General features: G+C 42.3%; 1 protein-coding gene across 6 annotated transcripts in view; it reads left to right on the top strand.

Annotated features, from left to right (window-relative positions):
- NIN (ninein) overlaps positions 1–17867 on the top strand; it is a 134638-nt gene extending 116771 nt beyond the window's left edge. For 3 of the 6 annotated variants that reach the window (XM_075926170.2, XM_089778275.1, XM_089778271.1), the window contains 2 exons: positions 7168–7281; positions 9508–13101. In XM_075926170.2, the coding sequence (XP_075782285.2) occupies positions 7168–7281; positions 9508–9717 (324 nt within the window). In that variant the 3' untranslated portion in view covers positions 9718–13101. Of the gene's footprint in view, positions 1–2450; positions 2498–4402; positions 5288–7167; positions 7282–9507; positions 13102–17618 lie in introns of those variants that run through there. The other 3 variants (XM_089778273.1, XM_089778272.1, XM_089778274.1) reach the window with 3 other exon arrangements.
- Positions 17868–18277: the final 410 nt, after the last annotated feature.

Here is an 18277-nt window from a genome sequence, read left to right as displayed (position 1 = left end):
GTCTGCTGTAGATTTACCTATCTTGAGTAGTATATGTCATCTGCAAATTTTGTCACCTCATTGTTTACCCCATTCTCCAGATCATTTGTGAATATGTGGAATAGGACTGGTCCCAGTACAGACCCCTAGAGGACACCACACTGCCCATCTCAAGTCTGAAAACTGACCATTTAGTCCTTCCCTTTGTTTCCTATCTTTTAACCAATTACCGACCCATGAGAGGACCTTCCTTCTTATCCCATGACAACTTACTTTGCTGAAGAGCATTTGGTGAGGGACCTTGTCAAAGGCTTTCTGGAAATCTAAGTACACTAGGTTAACTGGATCCCCATTGGCCACATGCTTGTTGGCCCCTCTCAAAGAATTCTAGTAGATTGATGAGGCATGACTTCCCTTTACAGAAACCATCTTGCCTTCAAATGTATGTTCTTCTGCGTGCGTGTTTGACAATTTTATTCTTTACTATAGATGGCTTCAACCAATTTGCCCTGTGCCGAAGACAGATTTACCAGCCTAAAATGGCTGGAGTCACCTCTGAGGCCCTTTTTTTTAAAATTAGCATCACATTAGCATTCTTCCGATCATTTGGTACCAAAGCTGTTTTAAAGACTAGGTTACAAACCACAGTTAGTAGTTCTGCAGTTTCACATTTGAGTTTCTTCAGAACTCTTGAGTGAATGCCATCTGGTCCTAGTGACCGATTACTGTATAGTATATCAATTAGTTCCAAGCTCTCCTCTAATGACACCTCAATTTGGGACAGTTCCTTAGATGGTCACTTAGGAGGAATGGCTCGGGTTTGGGAATTTCTCACTTCCTCAGTCATGAAGACCAACGCAAATAATTCATTTAGTTTCTCCGCAGTAGCCTTAAGAGGTACCCAAAGAATTGGTCTCTGTCTTATATATAAACCAGAATGTTTGCCTTGCTTCCTTTTGGGTGAGGGGAGGATGTAGCGCTTTAGATAACTGATTAAAAGCACAATTGTGAATGCTTTCCCATATCTCTTAAACACAAAAGCGTAAATTTAAACATAATCATACTCTCCAAACAAAGCTCTATAGCATTGTTTTTTTAAACTTAGACTTTCAAAAATTGATTTATTTATTTTTAGTTAAGAGCCTTTGAACATGCTCGGTTTATTTGTATTTTGGTGTAACAATAGTGTTTTAAGCTTCATGGGGTAAGAAACTTGTCACTATGCTATCTCTTTGGAATGTTTTGAGAGAGTGTTTCATGGTTGTCTACAACAGTACAGGGTGTCTTCAGGGAGAAGAAGTTACAACCCTGCCAAGTGCCATGTACTTGAACCTCTTTGGTGATAGTCTTAAAAAATGACATTAAATATTTAAGAACGAGGCATGCCATCCAAAAGCCGGGAAACTAAAGGCAAACGCAGCAGGATACATTAAATGCAAATTATATTGCATGCAAGTTTTCTGTCAGGCACTTGATAATGAAGACAAGGCGATGTTAACATATGCTGAGGTCTTTGGTGATAAAGAAGATTATGGAAGGTAGGATGTGAGGTTTAATTTGGAATTTCATTCTTTAAAAGCAAACAAAAAAACCAGTCTGATAGCAGCCACTGCAAGTCAACATGCTGTGAGTGAGTGTGTATTTTTTTGAAAACCAATAAAAGCTTTTGCATTGTTTGAGAGCTCATCAAACACAAACCAGCTGCATGCTAGAACTAGTGGTTCTGCAGGTGAATAATGTGCACCTCTTTCCTGTCATGGACCTCTGTAAGGCCTTGTCTGTACTAGAAAGTGCACCGATGTGGATTGAAGAAATCAATCTAGTTAAAGCTCTGCAAACCTCTCCTGTAGACGTACTTAAACCTGTTTATCCCTTTAGTGATATCGCTTCAGCACACTAAAGTGATATAAAAGAGTTAAGCCAGTTCTAGTGCACCTACAATAAGGGTTTGCACAGCTTTAACTAGATCAAGGTTTTTAAATCAGTTTTGTTAAACCAGTGTTTTTCCAGAATCGTCAAGGACAAAGTCTTTGTCAATTAGGGACAGGAATGGTTAACCAGTAAGCATTACCCTTAACAGGTGATGCTTACCAGTTACCGTTAACTGGTGGTGGCTGAAGTAGTCCCCCACTGGCTACCAGCAGGTGACTGCTCCAGCCCTATAGGGCCCACCACAAGCAGGGGGAGGAGGGACTCCAGCCCCCATCTACAGTGGGCCCAGCCTGACTGCTGCGGGCAGGAGCGCTTCAGCCCCCCCACCTGCCTCCATTTAATCAGTTAACTGGTTAAGCTTAGCGTTTAACCAGTTAACTAATTAAATGGGATTTTATAACCCTATTGTCAATTGCTTCTAGTTCAGAGCAAGGTAGAACATTCCTTTGTAAAAATACCTGGCTTTTTTTTTTTTCTTAGTTGAGTCTGAGGGTAAATGTTTAGCTGAAAGCTTATCTATGTTTCAATGTCCCCTTTAGCATCTTGAAAACTTGCATCCTATCCCCTCTCCACCGTCATTTCACCAGTGAGTACAACCCCGCATTTTCCATGCTATCGGTGTAAATTTAACCCATCTAGTCCTGGTGTCACATCTGCCGCTGTGCTCTTCAGAACTCTTGTAGTCCAAGGCCCTTCTAGAGTAAGGCGTCTAAAATTAGATACAGTAAACACACATATAAGCAGAGTGATTGTGATGATAAAATGTGGGCTTAGCGTTGCACTGTGCGCTTTTCTGTCCCAGTTTAATTTGCTGTTTTGGTCCCTGCCGTGTTGTCCCATCCTCATTCTATCTGTGATTGCTCGCAAGCTGTTGCCTTTCGTGATTAATTTTTTTTGTTCATGACTTCAAGTTCTCTAAATTGAAACTCTTGAGCCTCCTTTGTTACGCGTACTAACCTGTGTAGATCTTTCTGAACTCTAGCTCCTTCATCTACATTATTTCATTTTTTGGTGTGTCTGGCCATTCAGTGCAAACTTGGACACTATCTTGGATCCCTCACAATGCTGAAAATTGGAAATATTAACCCTCCTAGCAATCCCTGTACTTGTGTCACTTCTTCCATAGACAATAACCATACAATTACAAAGCGCCCCAGTCACCCAATCACTTTTTTCCATATGTTTTATATTAGAATCTGCTTCTGTTTAATGCCACACTTGTTAACGTGCGCTCATCTGCCCAAAATAGTTTACAAAATTGGTTGTCCCTGACTTCACCCCTGTGTGGGCACAGTATAAACTCCAAAAGCTTCCTAAAGGTTGGTTTTGTAATTAAAAAAAAATTAAAATGCTATTTATTGTAGTGAAACCCCTTCTAGTACACAGTTGTAGCCTAGGCCAATTTGTGTGTCCCAGCTATAAACTCTTTACAAACTAGATCATCTCGAAAGCCAGGTCTACACTAGACCTGGGAGTTCAAGTTAAGGTAGGCAACTCCAGCTATGTAGTCTATGTAGCAGTGGTTCTCAACTGGTGGTCCATGGTGACTTTTTCGGTGGTCCACAGGAACATTGTCCAAAGTCACACGGCGTGAGCAGGAGCCACTGTTACGCTGTTTTACGCCGTGTTCACAAGCACGTGGTGCGTCATCCACCACAAAAAGGAGATGGTCCACAAACATTTTTTGATTGGGCTGGTGGTCTGTGGACTGAAATGAGTTGAGAACCACTGACTGGAGTCAGCTTAACTTAAGCCACGCTTGGCAGCGTCCCCACAGTGGGAGGCTAATGGGAGCCCCTTACTCCTCGCAAAAGGAGGACTTCTGGAGGGGGCACCCTCTGAGTTTGAATTAGTGAGTCTTAACTAGACTTGCTAAATCGAGCTCCGTAATATCAATCACTACAGCCGCGATCTTCCTTGTAGCGAAGACAAACCCTAAGATGCCACAGGACTCCGTGTTGTTTTTGCAAATACAGGCTAACACGGCAGCCTCTCTGAGACTTCACAAAGTAGGTTTATAATGGAAATGCTGAGAACTCTTTTTTTTTTTAGTGTAGTTGAATTCGACCCGGCCTTTCATGCAGATGCTGCTTGTCTCACAACAACCCTGAGACGATATACATATTGTGGCAGTTGTATTTCTCTAACCAGAAGTTTACCGCTTCACTTTTCCACTTAGCAACTGCATAAAGTTGTTTGACATTTCCCACCCCAAAATAATTTCCCTGCAAGATAGATGTTGGTGAACCATCTGAAGAGTCCTTGCTCCTAGAACACACTTTCTGAATATTGTCACAGCTGCATTTGTGTGGTGTTGGTACTAATAGCTAGAAAAATGTGATTTTTGATACTCTGCATGCTCTGTGATGACTGTGGCTTTTGTTTGCTTTGCTTGGCTGGCTGAGGTCGTGGTGTTTTGCTTTAATATCTGTGCATGCATTAAAAATCTTTGATATCAGGGTGAAGTGTCCTACTTGCCTTCTTTCTCTAGGCCTTGCTTCCGGAGCAGCGAGCAGTGCATGCAGATTCCTACAGGAGGATTGGGCATCTCTGAAAGTGTGGCTGCTAATGATCTCATTCCTTACCATGCTAAACTTACTTACACTCAAACTGGCATAAGCGGAGAAACTTGAGGATCAAATAATTCTGTGCTTTAAAAAAATCTAAGCCTCTCCAGTATTATATTTTTCCTATTTATTGGCATAGAACCTATTTTGTGAAGAAATTTCACAAGCTGTCCTTCTCCGTTTATTATCAGTCCCTTTTATTTATGTTATTTAAATTGTTGATTTGTTCCATGTGGAAAGAAATACACTATTTTTCTCAAATGGTTGTAACTATTTTTATGGAAAGGTACTAATTTTTATATATGATATTTGAAGAAAATCTGGGTTATTTATACTGAGTTTTATACAAGATGTATAAACTTTTTAACAGGGAAAGATGACGCTTTTTGATGTACCTGAGAAATAAAACATTTTAAATATAATGGTGCGTCTTTTGTCTTACTGCTGTATCATACGCTTCTTGCTCACTGCACTATTTTAGCTTTTTTGAACAAAAACTTTTGGCCAAAATATTTATTTTACTAGTCTCTGATACTGTGGATGGTAACCATCGCGTACTAGAATAACATGGCCCCGCATTCTGTCCTCGAGTTGGAGTTCCACATACGTTTTTAGCAGGAATTGCATGTGTACGTTTGTTGAAGGAATTGGGCCTCAAGCGTCGACTTACTGTCCAGTATTGGGTTTGAAAGCTGGGACAACAAAGTAGTAAACAGCTGTAAAGTAGTAAATCTGTACATGTCTGAAATCCATCTTTAAATCACAGTTATTAATGTTCCCATGTTTCCCAGCAATTACTGTTTTTAAGCTAGATTTCAACATTATTTTAACATATGAATAAAAATTTACAGCTTTATAGCCTGGCTCTTTTCTCCTAGGAGTACAAGCTGTGTAAAACTTTTTAACAAAACTCTGTCTTAACTCACTGAGGTTCGCATCTTTTCAATTAACCTGATCTGCTCTGAATCCCTTTCCTCTCTTCCCATAACTTCAAGAAAAGGCTTCATGGGTTCGTATACTAATCTGATTAAACTTAGTTTCAACTGGTGTTCTCAAAATAATTTGAACCCCTAACTCAGGGATTACAGACCAGAACAAAAAAAAATCTGAGGTTTGTAAGTGTAATACAGATATATTTGAGAGAGAAGTTGGATGAGGTAATATATTTTATTGGGTCAATTTATGTTGATGAACAAGAGAAGTTTTCAGGCTCCACAGAGCCCACCTTCAGGAAGCTCTCGAGCTCAGAAGCATGTCTCTTTCAGCAATGGAAGTTGATCCAGTAAAAGATATCACCTCTCCACCTTGCTTCTCTCACATCTTAGGACCAAAGCAGCTGTTACGACACTGCGTACACTTGTGCTTGTTTAATTATTAACTTCATGCACCAACACCCAAATAAAAATATTCATGACCCATGTTTTAGAGAATCCCGCTAAACTTGAAAAAAGATAGATGAAAATGTATTGGCTAGAACTTGTTTTGGCAAATTCTGCTTAGTGTTAGATGTTTATATTAAATCCTTCTGGAAATCCATCCAATCCAACGACATTATACACTGTAGTCTACATGACTCATGTAATTCTGAAATACTGCTTTTTAACTATATATAAAACTCCTTCTATTGAGAACCTTTTGCAGCTTTTCAGGTAAAATGTAATTCTAATTGCAATCCCCTCCGTAATGGAATCTATTTTATAGAATTTTTAAATAAATAAGCAACTATTCTCCTCTAGAAAAAATACATCTGTCCCCAGCCTCCCATTAATTAGTATGTAGGAAAGTGGCTTGCGTACAAGCCCTTTGAGTGTTCAATATTTTATCGAAGTGACTCTTAGCTAACTCCCACTCAGATGTTTTTAAAATATAGGTAGAAGCTGGCATTTAAACTAACACTGCTTGTTTCCTTTCTTATGACTGCCAATTACCAAAATTTCTCCAAATACCTTTCCTTGTAATCTGCTGTCTCCTCTTCGCAACTTTTCCAGTAAAATTGCAATGAACAGTCTGATTTCTGCAGGTGCTCTTATGGAGTAAATCATTCAGTATCAGCTGGCTCGTGAGTCACCTTACTGAAAAAAGCTGGCAGAAGTGGACTGATTACTAACATTTCTAAAGAGCCAGAAGCCTGTAATCCACAGCTATAATAAAGGAAGGAAACAACCTTCCAACCTTTGCTGAGACAGTAGCAAATCCCACCATTTATTTTTAAGGACCGATGGTTGTGGAGATTATTTGACATTAAAGAGAAACTGTTAAACTTTATGCCCTAAACTAAAGTTGCAATTTACTAAAAATATTTTACAAAATAAAAATAGTGTTCCCCTTGCTCTCATGAACACAACAGAACATTGTCTAGGAGCATGACAACCGAAAGGGAGAACTTAGGTCTGACTTTCATTGCCAGTCTGAGTGGAAAAACCAAAAGCAAATAAAGCAAACTAGATTTGTTAAATTTAATAATCTAAGGTATTGCTAATAACTGTAAAACTTACTTTAAGGTTGACCGTGACCCGTTAAAGTGCATAAATATTTGCCTACATGAACCGCATAAGGGATATAAGGCCATCTTTTAAAGCAGATTATTGGCTACCAAGTCTGGCGCCTAGCCAGATGTCACCCGAGAGGAGACAACTAGCAAGTGATATGTCTTTGTGACTTAACTCTCACCAAACTGTTCACCTTTTAGGGGAGCCATGCTCAGCTGCTAAAGATGATGGAAGAACGTATGATGGATGTTGAGCAGAAACTGAAGCTTGTGAAGAGGCTTCTCCAAGATAAAGTGAACCAACTGAAAGAACAAGTAAGCCCTACCACCCCTTTCGTGGGATCCTGCATACCCTGTATACACAACATAAGTGAGCAAAGTACCCCCGACTGGCCTTTTGTTCCCAGCAGATTGTAAAAGCTCTTTATGTCCTTAATCTTAGAGCAGTGTTTCATAAACTGTGTTCCGGGGGCAGGTGACTTTTTTTTTTTCCCCCTCAACAAAAAATCATTGGTGTTCCTCATTTTAAAAAAAATATTGTTTGGTGTTCCTCGGTCTTAAAAAGTTTAAGAAACACTGTCTTAGAGCATAGTTGACTAGAGTCTGGGTTGAGCATCCCTGGTTTAGTACTTCACTGGGAGTTCTGGGTCTTGTTCAGTGCCTTCCACAATTTAAAACTGAGAAATAGACCTCTCCAACTCGAGAGGAGGATCCTAACTGCTGACTAGTCATATGAGGGGAAAGAGAGAGAACAAAGTATTTTTACACTTTGCGGATGTTCCCTCCAAGGATTTATAGCACATAGTAGGGGGGAAACTTACCAGCCACACTGCATATTCTTTGTTCCTGTTTACCTTTATTCGGATACAAGCGATTTCTGAATTTCCTAAATGTTCATCTTTTTCCCTGCTGGAAAAAGTAAAAATGCCCATGAATTCCAGTGAGCTTTTTTACTAGTCTTACTTAATATAATAGCAGTCAAGTTTATTTTACTGTTCAGGGCTGAAAAGTGTACAAAGAAGATTTTATACGAGCTACAATAGATAACTGGCTAATGCAGTGCATGTAGCATGGATGTGTGCTTACCTTTCCTTTCCACTTCACAAACGTTGTGTACCTTTCAAAGCACATAGGTGTTCATGCTGAGTGAAAACCCATCCCAAAACCAAAATTGTAAGTCTAGTATATGATTTACTGAACTTATTACTTCTACATTGTCAGACAATTTACATCTTGGAGACATACTATTAAATCTGATTACTTGAAGGGAAATTGAAAATACTTTCCTTAGAGAACAGTCAACAAATTTGTTAAAGAATGCAGTTTTTGTTGGCATATTAGATTTAAGCAGCTGAGTCAGTTTTGTCTCCTATTTCCCTGATAATGACAGACTCTATCTGCTCGGACAACTACTTTTAATTATAGTCCGATAGAGACAGCTTCAATATACAAGGAGATGAACTGCATCATAAACCCAACAAAGCTTCCAAAGACTCAAAATGCAAATGGCTAGAGGAGTCAGAACTAAGTTGTCCCCTTCCTCAGGAGACAAGGTGGTCTCTGGGTTCACTTTAATTTAATTTTAATTTAATTTGTACTAATCTTTTGAGAGGAACAGGGACCAGTAGACCTCTCCAAGAGTGACAGAGAGGACTTTCTTGAGCAGTGAGTGAGTGGAGGGAAGATAAAATTTGCCTGTCGGCCCCCACAAAGATTTGAGATGTCTGGTATCTTTGGCCAGAAGAGAATCCGTAGCAGTCCAAGCGAGTTGTCCAGGTGAAAAAGAGATTTGGGACAATCGTGCTGTGGAAGGCCTAGGCAGAAGGAATTATCGTCCGTGGTGAGCTCCTCCCTGGAGTTCTGGTGTCACGGTTGCAGCTGAATTCTCCTGTAAAGTGGGAGGCCAATAGATTTTATTCACCCGCCCCATGAGGGAAATGCAGTATTGACAGACTGGGTCCCGCTGCCATTTCCATGACCTGTATCAGCCACAAAAGGCCTGTTCTCAAAAGGCAGAATATCAGGCTTATGGTGCACTTCATCTTCTCGTACAGGAGAAACCGGTGTTCCAGAACTTTCTGTCAGAGCTATACCTGAGACCTAGTGGGTATGCCTGATTGTAGTCCTCTCCCATCCTGGGCTGAGTGGTTCTTGTGTGTATGAGAATTTACCCAGCCTTGAGGAAGTGGGGGAAGGATTCTACAAACTCTTGCATGCACTACCTATCTGCAAGGCTTTGCAGATCTTGACTCGTAGACCCATAATATCTGTCTCGTATCTGATCAGCACAAGCTCTTTCCACCGTCAAGATACTAGTAGTGCCCATAAATACCAGGAAATGTTTCATTTGTGCTGCATGAAAATATTCAACTTGGGATATTGGTTTACTGTGAATGATTTTATGTAATCGTGCCTGCATGCATGGAGGAGAGTGCTCACTTTAAATTGAAGCAACAGCTTACCTAAAGACAGCACAGCTTTCACTTGGGTGTCTTCAGACATAAGGAGCTGGGAGTAACTTTTATGTATATATATATTTAGCTCTCCAAGAACACTAAAGCAGATGAAATGGTTAAGGATCTCTATGTTGAGAACGCACAATTGCTGAAAGCTCTGGAGATGACAGAACAGCGACAAAAAACTGCTGAGAAGAAAAACTACTTCTTAGAAGAGAAGATTGCCAACCTCAGTAAAATAGTAAAGAACCTGGCATCGCCATCTTTGAATTCCACACCTCAACTAAGGTCATAGCAAAGCCATACGGATAGTCAACAGCTCTCTTGCACTTTACTGAAATGTTAAGATTTCAACTTCTCTCCGTGCTGCCTTTTTGTATTATACATGTTAGTTAATCGAGATCTCAAAATAGTCTCAGAGGAGCAGCCGTGTTAGTCTGTAACTTTAAAAACAACGCGTAATCTTGTGGCACCTTAGAGACTAACAGAAAAAATATATATCATCCTGAGCTTCGGTGGGCAAAACCCACATCTTCAGATGAGATGGTTTAAAGTTAAGACCGAAACTGAAAACTGCCAACAAACTCCTGGTCTTACATTCCTAAACCACCTTCCTGCCCAGTTTAAAACTACCCTATTCAGGGTTGTAGAAAAGACACAAATCTGTGATTCTATGTAAATTTAACTTGTGAGCCAGGTTTTGTTTTTAAATATAAACTCTCAATGTATTGTGAATTCATTTGGTAACTCGCATCTAGATTGAAATCTAGGTACAAGGGGAACCTTTGCAAATTAGGTCTCAGACTTTTGAAACATTCTAAGCTTATGTCTAATACTTGAAAGCCTACACTCCACATATCATCTGTGTCATCTTTAGATGTCATTGTCAGAATAATCATTATTAGGAAACAGACTTCATCTCTGTTATGCTACAGACAGATTTTGTACTTTCCTTAAAGCAGGGTGCTCCAACTGAGGCAGTAGGCTTCTAGCGCATTTGATCAAGGACAATTTCTTGTTCAGCTTCCCTAGTGGTGATTAAAACTTGGTAAATAGATTGTGCTGCCACCTAACTAAACCTAACAGGAGACGTGTCCCCTGTGGTGAGTGTGGCCATGACTCTCATAGCTCCTTTACAAATACATTAGGTGCCTTAAATTCTCTCCCGGTGGAAGTAAGCTAGATAAAACAGAGACACGATCGCCAAAAAAGTGCTATGGCTTCTACTTGAACGTGGGTTTTTTTTACTGGACAAAGCACTGAATATACTTGCGGAATAATCTTGCATTGGCAGGAGAATGGAGAAGACGACCTAGATAAACTCTTGTCTGTAATATCTGTGACACAGATTCTGCAATGGGGTCTCCTAACATGGACCTCCAGTAGCCCTACCTAATTCTGTTTGGCATCAGTGAAACTCTGTACAGACAGGTCTCTGCTTGTGGATCCTGCTACAGGATCGGAGTGTTTGATTGTAAGGAGTTACATTTGAGGTCACCTCAGCAACTCAGGGAATGATAGCATGAAATAGCTTCTTGCACTACTGCAAATATGGAACTTAATGTCTGTATATGAAGATAACCACTCTTTCAAGCTTTAAGAAAATTTGTTTATGAAAAGCATGATGAACCAAACTGTTACCTAATATGACCAGATAAAAATAGACTGCAGGCAACATGATTTTTAAAGTGTCCACAAGGATTTAGTACTGGTGAGAGGGGCCAGTTTGGCAGCAGTAGTGGGATTCAGAGGAAAGGTTAAAAAGTTCAAACTGTATGTATTCCAACTATTGTCTCTGAGACTGCCAACTAGGTGCCAGTTATGGTAGCATTTGGACTTGCCACTGATCACTAGGAACTGAAATGAGACTGCCAATTTACTTGCCACTAGCCAGCCTGCAGAGAATGCCTTTCAGTTTATACTAAGTTAGCCAGGTGGAGCACTGTCAAGGCTGTTATGCCTACTACTGGGCGTATGGAGGGATTGGGGAATAGAAACATGGTTTGACCCTTCCTTGGACTGCCAGTCTGCTCAATTCCTTTATGCAGGCAGTATTGTGACTGTTACAAGAATTCCAGAGAGATTGTTTTCTTCCTGTGTACGGGAATGGAGCATAAGGTCACAACGGAGAGCAAATAATCACCATGAATGCATGTCTGACCATAGAAAACTCTGCACTGTTTTTCTGTTGAAAGGATGCAATGAATATACAGGGTTTATTTAAAAACAAAAATCAGCTTGCAGTGTTTACTTTGAAGGTATATTTGAATATACCCTTTCAAAGTTTTTTTGGTTAGTTATGTTAAATTACATAACTACACGGTGTATAATTACACAGTGGCACAGACCACTGTAGGACCTACACAAAGCAAGAAAACCTTAATTAGAAATTGCTTTAACAACTGTACTGATATATCTATTTCTGCTTTCAATCTTCCGTTTGGGTAAATGACAACACAGTCTCTAGGGCTTGCGTATATCATGTTTTCATTGACTGCAGAAGCAATGTTTTACCATCACAGATTACACTGAAATAAAGTGAGGTTCCCTTTTTAAATTCCAAGGACTGTATATATTTGGCTTCGGCTAATATTGACCAAATAGCTGGGTAAGTCACCCATATAATAAAGTTTTGATATATGGGCAGTTGGACTAAAATGTGTGATGACGATAAAGAAATTGAGCACACTTCTCTAAGACCATCTCTGGCTCAGAAAAATAAGCACTATTTTGAAAATGGCAGAGTAGACACAATTCACCTGGCTATAGTTATCCTAGAGAAAGGTGTTCGCCGGCACTTTTTAATGTAATTTATTTTCCTAGACTAGACATGGCCTAATATTTACATACATGGCAAACGGAGAGATTTGAATATGGAAGTAGCAATTGTCCTTAAACTGCTGAGTAATTAAATAAAACTTCATAGGGAAGATTTTTGTAAAAGGATAGACTGCTAACGCAAATTTTGACTTTCTGGCTCTTATTTTCTATTGGATTTTTAAAAAAAGTTAATTGGAACTTTCTAGAACATAATGTCAGAAAAGTAGAGATAGGATAAGTTTGCAGGGATAGTGGAGAGGCATAAGTGTACTGAGATTGAGAAATAAGGGGGGGAGAAACCAATCCGCCCTTCCTTTCATGGATTTAGTTTCAAATGCTAATCCCATTAGTGAGAAGAGTTAAGAAGTGGGGCGCAAGAAGGGAGTTCAACCTCCCTTGTTCAGGCAAAATTGAAGGTGACATCATTTGAGATCTGGGTGAACAAAAAGCGCTCAGAAGTGCCCTTTGAAACGGAACCTGCCAGCAGCGGCTTAGAGCATCTGCTAGAAGGGCTTGCTTGAGAAACCACTCAGCGTACTTCCTCCTCAGCCGGCCTACAGGGGTGAAATTGAGGATCTGAACTCCGATGCCTTATCTTAGTGAAATGTTTGTCCGATTACTTGCATACGCTTCCTTGCATAGTGTGCATTTGAGCCATGAAATATTAGGCATGTATAGTCCCCAATGCTTGAAAATAAAGGTTGAAGCTTGTTTACACCCTATAGGCCTTCTAAGTATGCCAGTCTTCAACAGCAAACTAATATAAGATCAACTAAACGTGAAGTACTGGGCCTACAGTCAAAACAATGGCTACGTCTAGACTGGCCCCTATTACGGAATAGGGATGCAAAGCAGGCAAGTCAGAATAGGGAAATCCGCAGGGGATTTAAATATCCCCCGCGGGATTTAAATAAACATGGCCGCCGCTTTTTTTCCGGCTTGGGGAAAAGCCGGAAAAGAGCGTCTAGACTGTAGGAATAAGAGATCCTTCGGATTCGAAGTAGGAATAAGAGATCCTCCGGAAAAGGGCTTTATTCCGGAGTATCGCGCCAGTCTAGACGCTCTTTTCCGGCTTTTCCCCAAGCCGGAAAAAAAGCGGCGGCCATGTTTATTTAAATCCCGCGGGGGATATTTAAATCCTCTGCGGATTTCCCTATTCTGACTTGCCTGCTTTGCATCCCTATTCCATAATAGGGGCCAGTCTAGACGTAGCCAATGGGTCTTGCCAATTCAAAGATGATACTACAATGTTTCAAAAAATACTATCAATTCTTTCCTACACCATACTATGTGAATCGCTGTGAAAATGAGAAGTTTTGGGGTTGTGAGGTTTTTTGGGTGGGGAATTGTATATGAATTCATTCCAAACAACTTGAGGGATTGTGTTATATCTGCACAGTTAAAGAGTGGTGTGTCTGTTTGCATTGGTAAAAGGATAAAAGGTTAATTTAGCACCCTTTCCTCACTCAGTTGCAGCTGAATTTCAATTCAGAGAGGGATTTTTTTTATTTTTGTCTGAGCAAAAAGATTGCAACCCAACTGACATTTGCCATGTATGGATGTTGTATAAAATGGTTTAAGGGAACAGTTTGCGTTGGTAAATCTAAAGCAAAGGACATCATTGTCACAACTGCATTCTGTTGCTTTGCTGCCGTTCAGAATAGCTTCTGTTCCCACTAAATGTCAAATGCTGTAATTAGTGATAATTAACGTATGTAAAGATGAAGACCAGTGGGTATATTTTTATTATATCATAGAACTGGAAAAAAATTCAAGAGGTCAAGTCCAGTTCCCTATAATATACAGGTAGAACTTCTCTAGTCTGGCATACTTGGGACCTGACCAGTGCTGAACCAGAGAATTTGCCAGACCACAGGAGGTCAGTATTGTCTACCTGCATTATCAACACACCCTCTGCTTACTGGGCTCTTAGAAGACATTCAGGGGTAAATTAGAGCTAAAGAACAGCACCGAACACTGAGAGCCAGGCCTGGTGGCTGTAAATAAACTTTATGGGACCATGGGAAACTTCACCCCATAAGTGGACATCGGGCTAACTAAAATGATGCTGGACCACAGATGTTGCAGGACCAGAGTTCCAGACTAGAGAGGTTCCACGTGTACTGTATTACATCAGTTGTCTTTATACCATCATGTAAAACAGAAAGACAAACCAAAATGGTTTATATGGACATTAAAAATATAAATTACTGTACTCATTACTTGCTTTTGGTTTTTTTCTTGCATGAAAATGAGTATTTTGTCGTGGAGACCAATTGCACTATTCACTTGTAATTCATATGCATTTACTAATCCAAGCTAAATTTTAAACTGAATAAAATAGTAATAAACTGACAGGTTTGCAATTAATGATAAAAACATTATGAATTTTCCATTATGGAAAAAGATACACCAATTTAGGGAGCAAAAAGTGAATTAATAATGAACCTACCTCGATATATTTTTACTTTTAGCCTGTTTTCATTCTCCATTGTTCTCCCTCTTAATCATTGTTACAGGTCTAAATACTCTTATTAAAAGACTAATCTTTAATCCATAATTAGATTGCATTGCTATAGAGAAAAATGTTTAAATAGATTTTAGGATTAAATTTCCCTCATGTTTTGTTTGTGTATATGTAACCCACCCACCTACTGGGTGTGGTTCACTGCCACATGTAGTGGCACTTAAACCACTTAAAGAAAGAGAACAATGATTCTTCTCTACAACCTTAGCTGCGCCAACTGGCTTTCAGCTCAAGCGGTAGAGCAGGGCTGGGGAACCTCAGGCCCGGGGGCTGGATGTGGCTCCCGGCTTGCCAGGAGCTGGCCCCCGAGGCTCAGGGTCTCCCCCAGCATTGGGGAGCCTGCACTGGTACTCCAGCTCCTCTGTTGTTCCACCGCAGGGCTGGAGCACACAAAATCTACTAGGCTGGTCCGTCCCCCACCCAGGCTCTGGTGTGTGAGGGGAACATGAGGAGTCTCTCTCCTCAGTCGGGGCCACGTTTGTTTGTGTTGAGGTTTTTTTTTGCTTCTCACTTGTGTGCGGCCCCCAACTCATTTTTCTGTGGGTCAGTGGCCCCCGACCCAAAAAAGGTTCCCCACCCCTGCAGTAGAGGCTTATGCACTAAGCTCCTGAGGTCCCAGGTATGGCATATAACTTCAAATATGCTTTTCTGTTGGTAATAAATTAGAGAATGCTCACTAATTTGCACTGCTGAAGGGTTGGTTTCTCTGCCATTTTTGATGCTAGTGTGCTGCAACCTCTGCCTATAATACGGACCAGATCTTGTCTCTGTTCCTTGTGCTTTCCTGGCAGTATCCATTTGTTGTCCCTTGTCTTCCACTTCGATTGTAATCTCCTTGGGGCAGGGAGTGATAGTTGTGTGCATGTCCAGCACCAAGCACAATGGAGTCCTCGTTGCTGCAGTGATAAAAACGTGCAGTTTACACACCTCCACTAGCTTTGCAACGTGCTCATCCATTATCCTACTGGCTCTTTCTTTTCAGTCAGGGCAAGTGTTCACGTGAGACACCTGCTAGGCAACTGGCCCACCAGGAATCTAACACAGGCTGGAGAATGAGAACAGGCCTGTGGGGGTAAAGTTCACCTTCTGAGGGAGTTTGTTGTAACCCCTTTCAGAATAGAAGGTGACCAGCCCTTCAAAGGGAACAAAAGATGGGTGGCCCAAGACCAGGGGTGGGGAACCTAAGGCCCAGGGACTGGATGCAGCCCCCTAACTTGCCTGAATCCAGCCCCTGAGACCTGGGGATCTTTCCTAGCATTGGGGAGCCCACGCTGGCACTCCAGCCTCCCCACTGTTCCCCCTTGGGGCTGGAGCACACAATCTACTATCCTGCCCTTCCCCCCCCGCCCCAGGCTCTGAGGTGTGAGGGGAATGTGGGGAGTGTCTTTCTCCTCCTCAGCTGAGGGCCACATCAGTGAGGGTTTGAGTTATTTGCTTCTCACTTGTGTGCAGCCCCCAACTGATTTTTTTTCTGGAGATTAGTGGCCCCCCTCTCCCCTACAAATCTTCTTCCTAGGCCCAGCTCTTAGGCCTTATGCCTGGCCAACACCATAAGGGGGGGGGTGATCTGACATACAATGTATATCCTGTGTGTTCCCTTCCTGCGTCCTCCTGCCCTTGGGCCTCATCTTGGGTGTGTCTACACAGCAAAGTTATTTCGGAATAACGGCCGTTATTCTGAAATAACTATGTGAGCATCTACACAGCAATGCCGTTATTTTGAAAAAATGGACGGTTTATTCTGACTTCCGTAAACCTCATTCTACGAAGAATAATGCCTATTTCAAAAGAAGGTGTGTGTAGACGCGCCTCTCCTGCTATTTCGAAATAGCCCCTCACCAGGGCCCTTCTAAGTTATTCCTCCTGAGGCTGTAAAGTGAGAGAGGCTTCCCTAATGTTGACGTGCTATCTCGGACTACTTTTGAGGCTTCCCTGCAGTCTAGACAAGCTATTTCAAAATAAGCTATTTCAGAATAACTATTCCGGAATAGCTTATTCTGAAATAACTGTGCAGTGTAGACGTAGCCTTTAGGTTCGTTCTTGTCCCCTTATGTCTTCCAGTCTCTTTCTCCTGCCCCGTCACTCTTGTCTGTTCTCATTCCTGGCCCTTCATGTCCCCTCGTCTTTTCCCCCTCCTAACCCTTTTCTGGGCCTTTTCTAGGCCTCTTGTGTCTTCCAGCCTAACGTGGACCTGTTCCTGCCCTCTTTTGCCTCCCAGCCGCCTTCATGTCTCCCTGGATTGAGCCCATTTCTGCTCCCATCTTGTGTCCTGGTCTCTTCTCCTCCCTGCCCCACCCCAGCTTTCACGAGCGGCTAGGCCTGCCCACCAACCTCAACTGTCCCAGGGAGGCCCCTTATGGCTGGGGATAGCCCTGACTGCTGGCTGAAATGAAGGGGGCTGCCTTGGCCTTAGACCTGTCCTGCCCGTTTTAAGGTGGCTGGCCTTCTGAACTCTGCAGGGTGCCATTTCAGATTCTGGTAGGAGATGGCAACTTTAACTGCAATTCCAGGGGCTACTTGGGCATATGAAAGTGACAGATTTTTTTTTTTTGTAGACTAACTTAGAAAGTAGCTGACAGGACCACTACCTCTAATTCCAATGTAAAGAAAAAATGTTTCATATTAGACCCATTCAGGTCTAATAGTAACATGTTCTGACATCATGTGTCATGTCACTTGAGAGACACTGGTTAGGCTTAAAATTGTAAAGTGTACTCTTACTTTTGTATACAACAATTGTAGAAAAATCTAGATTCCCTAACCAACTAGGAGCTTTTGAAAATTGCTGCTTGGGCAATCCTGTGTCCAAGAGTAGCCCAAATTCCTGCCGCCTCCTTTCCCCTGCCCAGGACAGGTGATGTGTCCATGGCTCCCTACAGCTTCCAGCCCGTGACAGTGCATTGGAGCATGGCCCGGCTGGTCAGAACCACCCAGGTAACTGGGAAGCCACAGACCATCCACCTGCCTTGAGTGATGGGGGTGAGGCGATGGGCTGCTCTTGGGCATAGTGTTGCCAACTTCCTAAGGACACGAACCTTAGCACACCTTTGTCCTGCTCTGGCCCCATCCTCTTAATCCATCCCCCTGCCCCTCCCTCACTGGGGCAGCAGGTGGGAATGTGGGAGGGGGTGAGAGCTGAGGGGGTGGGATCCCAGGCCAGGGATGAGGGAGTGCAGCTGCAGGAGAGGGCTAGTGCCCGGGGAGGGGCTTGGGGTGCACGGTTGTGTGGGCTCTGGGGAGGGGGGTGCAGGTTGGGACAGGGCAGTGGGGCACGGGAGGGAGTGCGGGGTCAGGGCAGTGCTCACATGAAGCGGTGCTATTGGCCCGGGAGCCTCCGTGCCCGTTTTGCGCCCGCACACGTGGCCCCTGTGGCTCCCCTTAGTTGTGGCTCCCGGCCAATGGGAGCTGCAGAGCTGGTGCTGGGGGGGAGCTGGGCGGAGCCAGGGCTGGGGGGGGAGTTGGGCGGAGCCAGGGCTGGGGGGGGAGCTGGGCTGGGGGGGAACCTGCC

This window comes from Pelodiscus sinensis, chromosome 5, assembly GCF_052426305.1.
Source record: "Pelodiscus sinensis isolate ZL-2025 chromosome 5, ASM5242630v1, whole genome shotgun sequence".
Lineage (NCBI taxonomy): Eukaryota > Metazoa > Chordata > Testudines > Trionychidae > Pelodiscus > Pelodiscus sinensis.
Note: the sequence above shows the minus strand (reverse complement) of the source record. Positions and strands in the feature narration are given on the sequence as shown.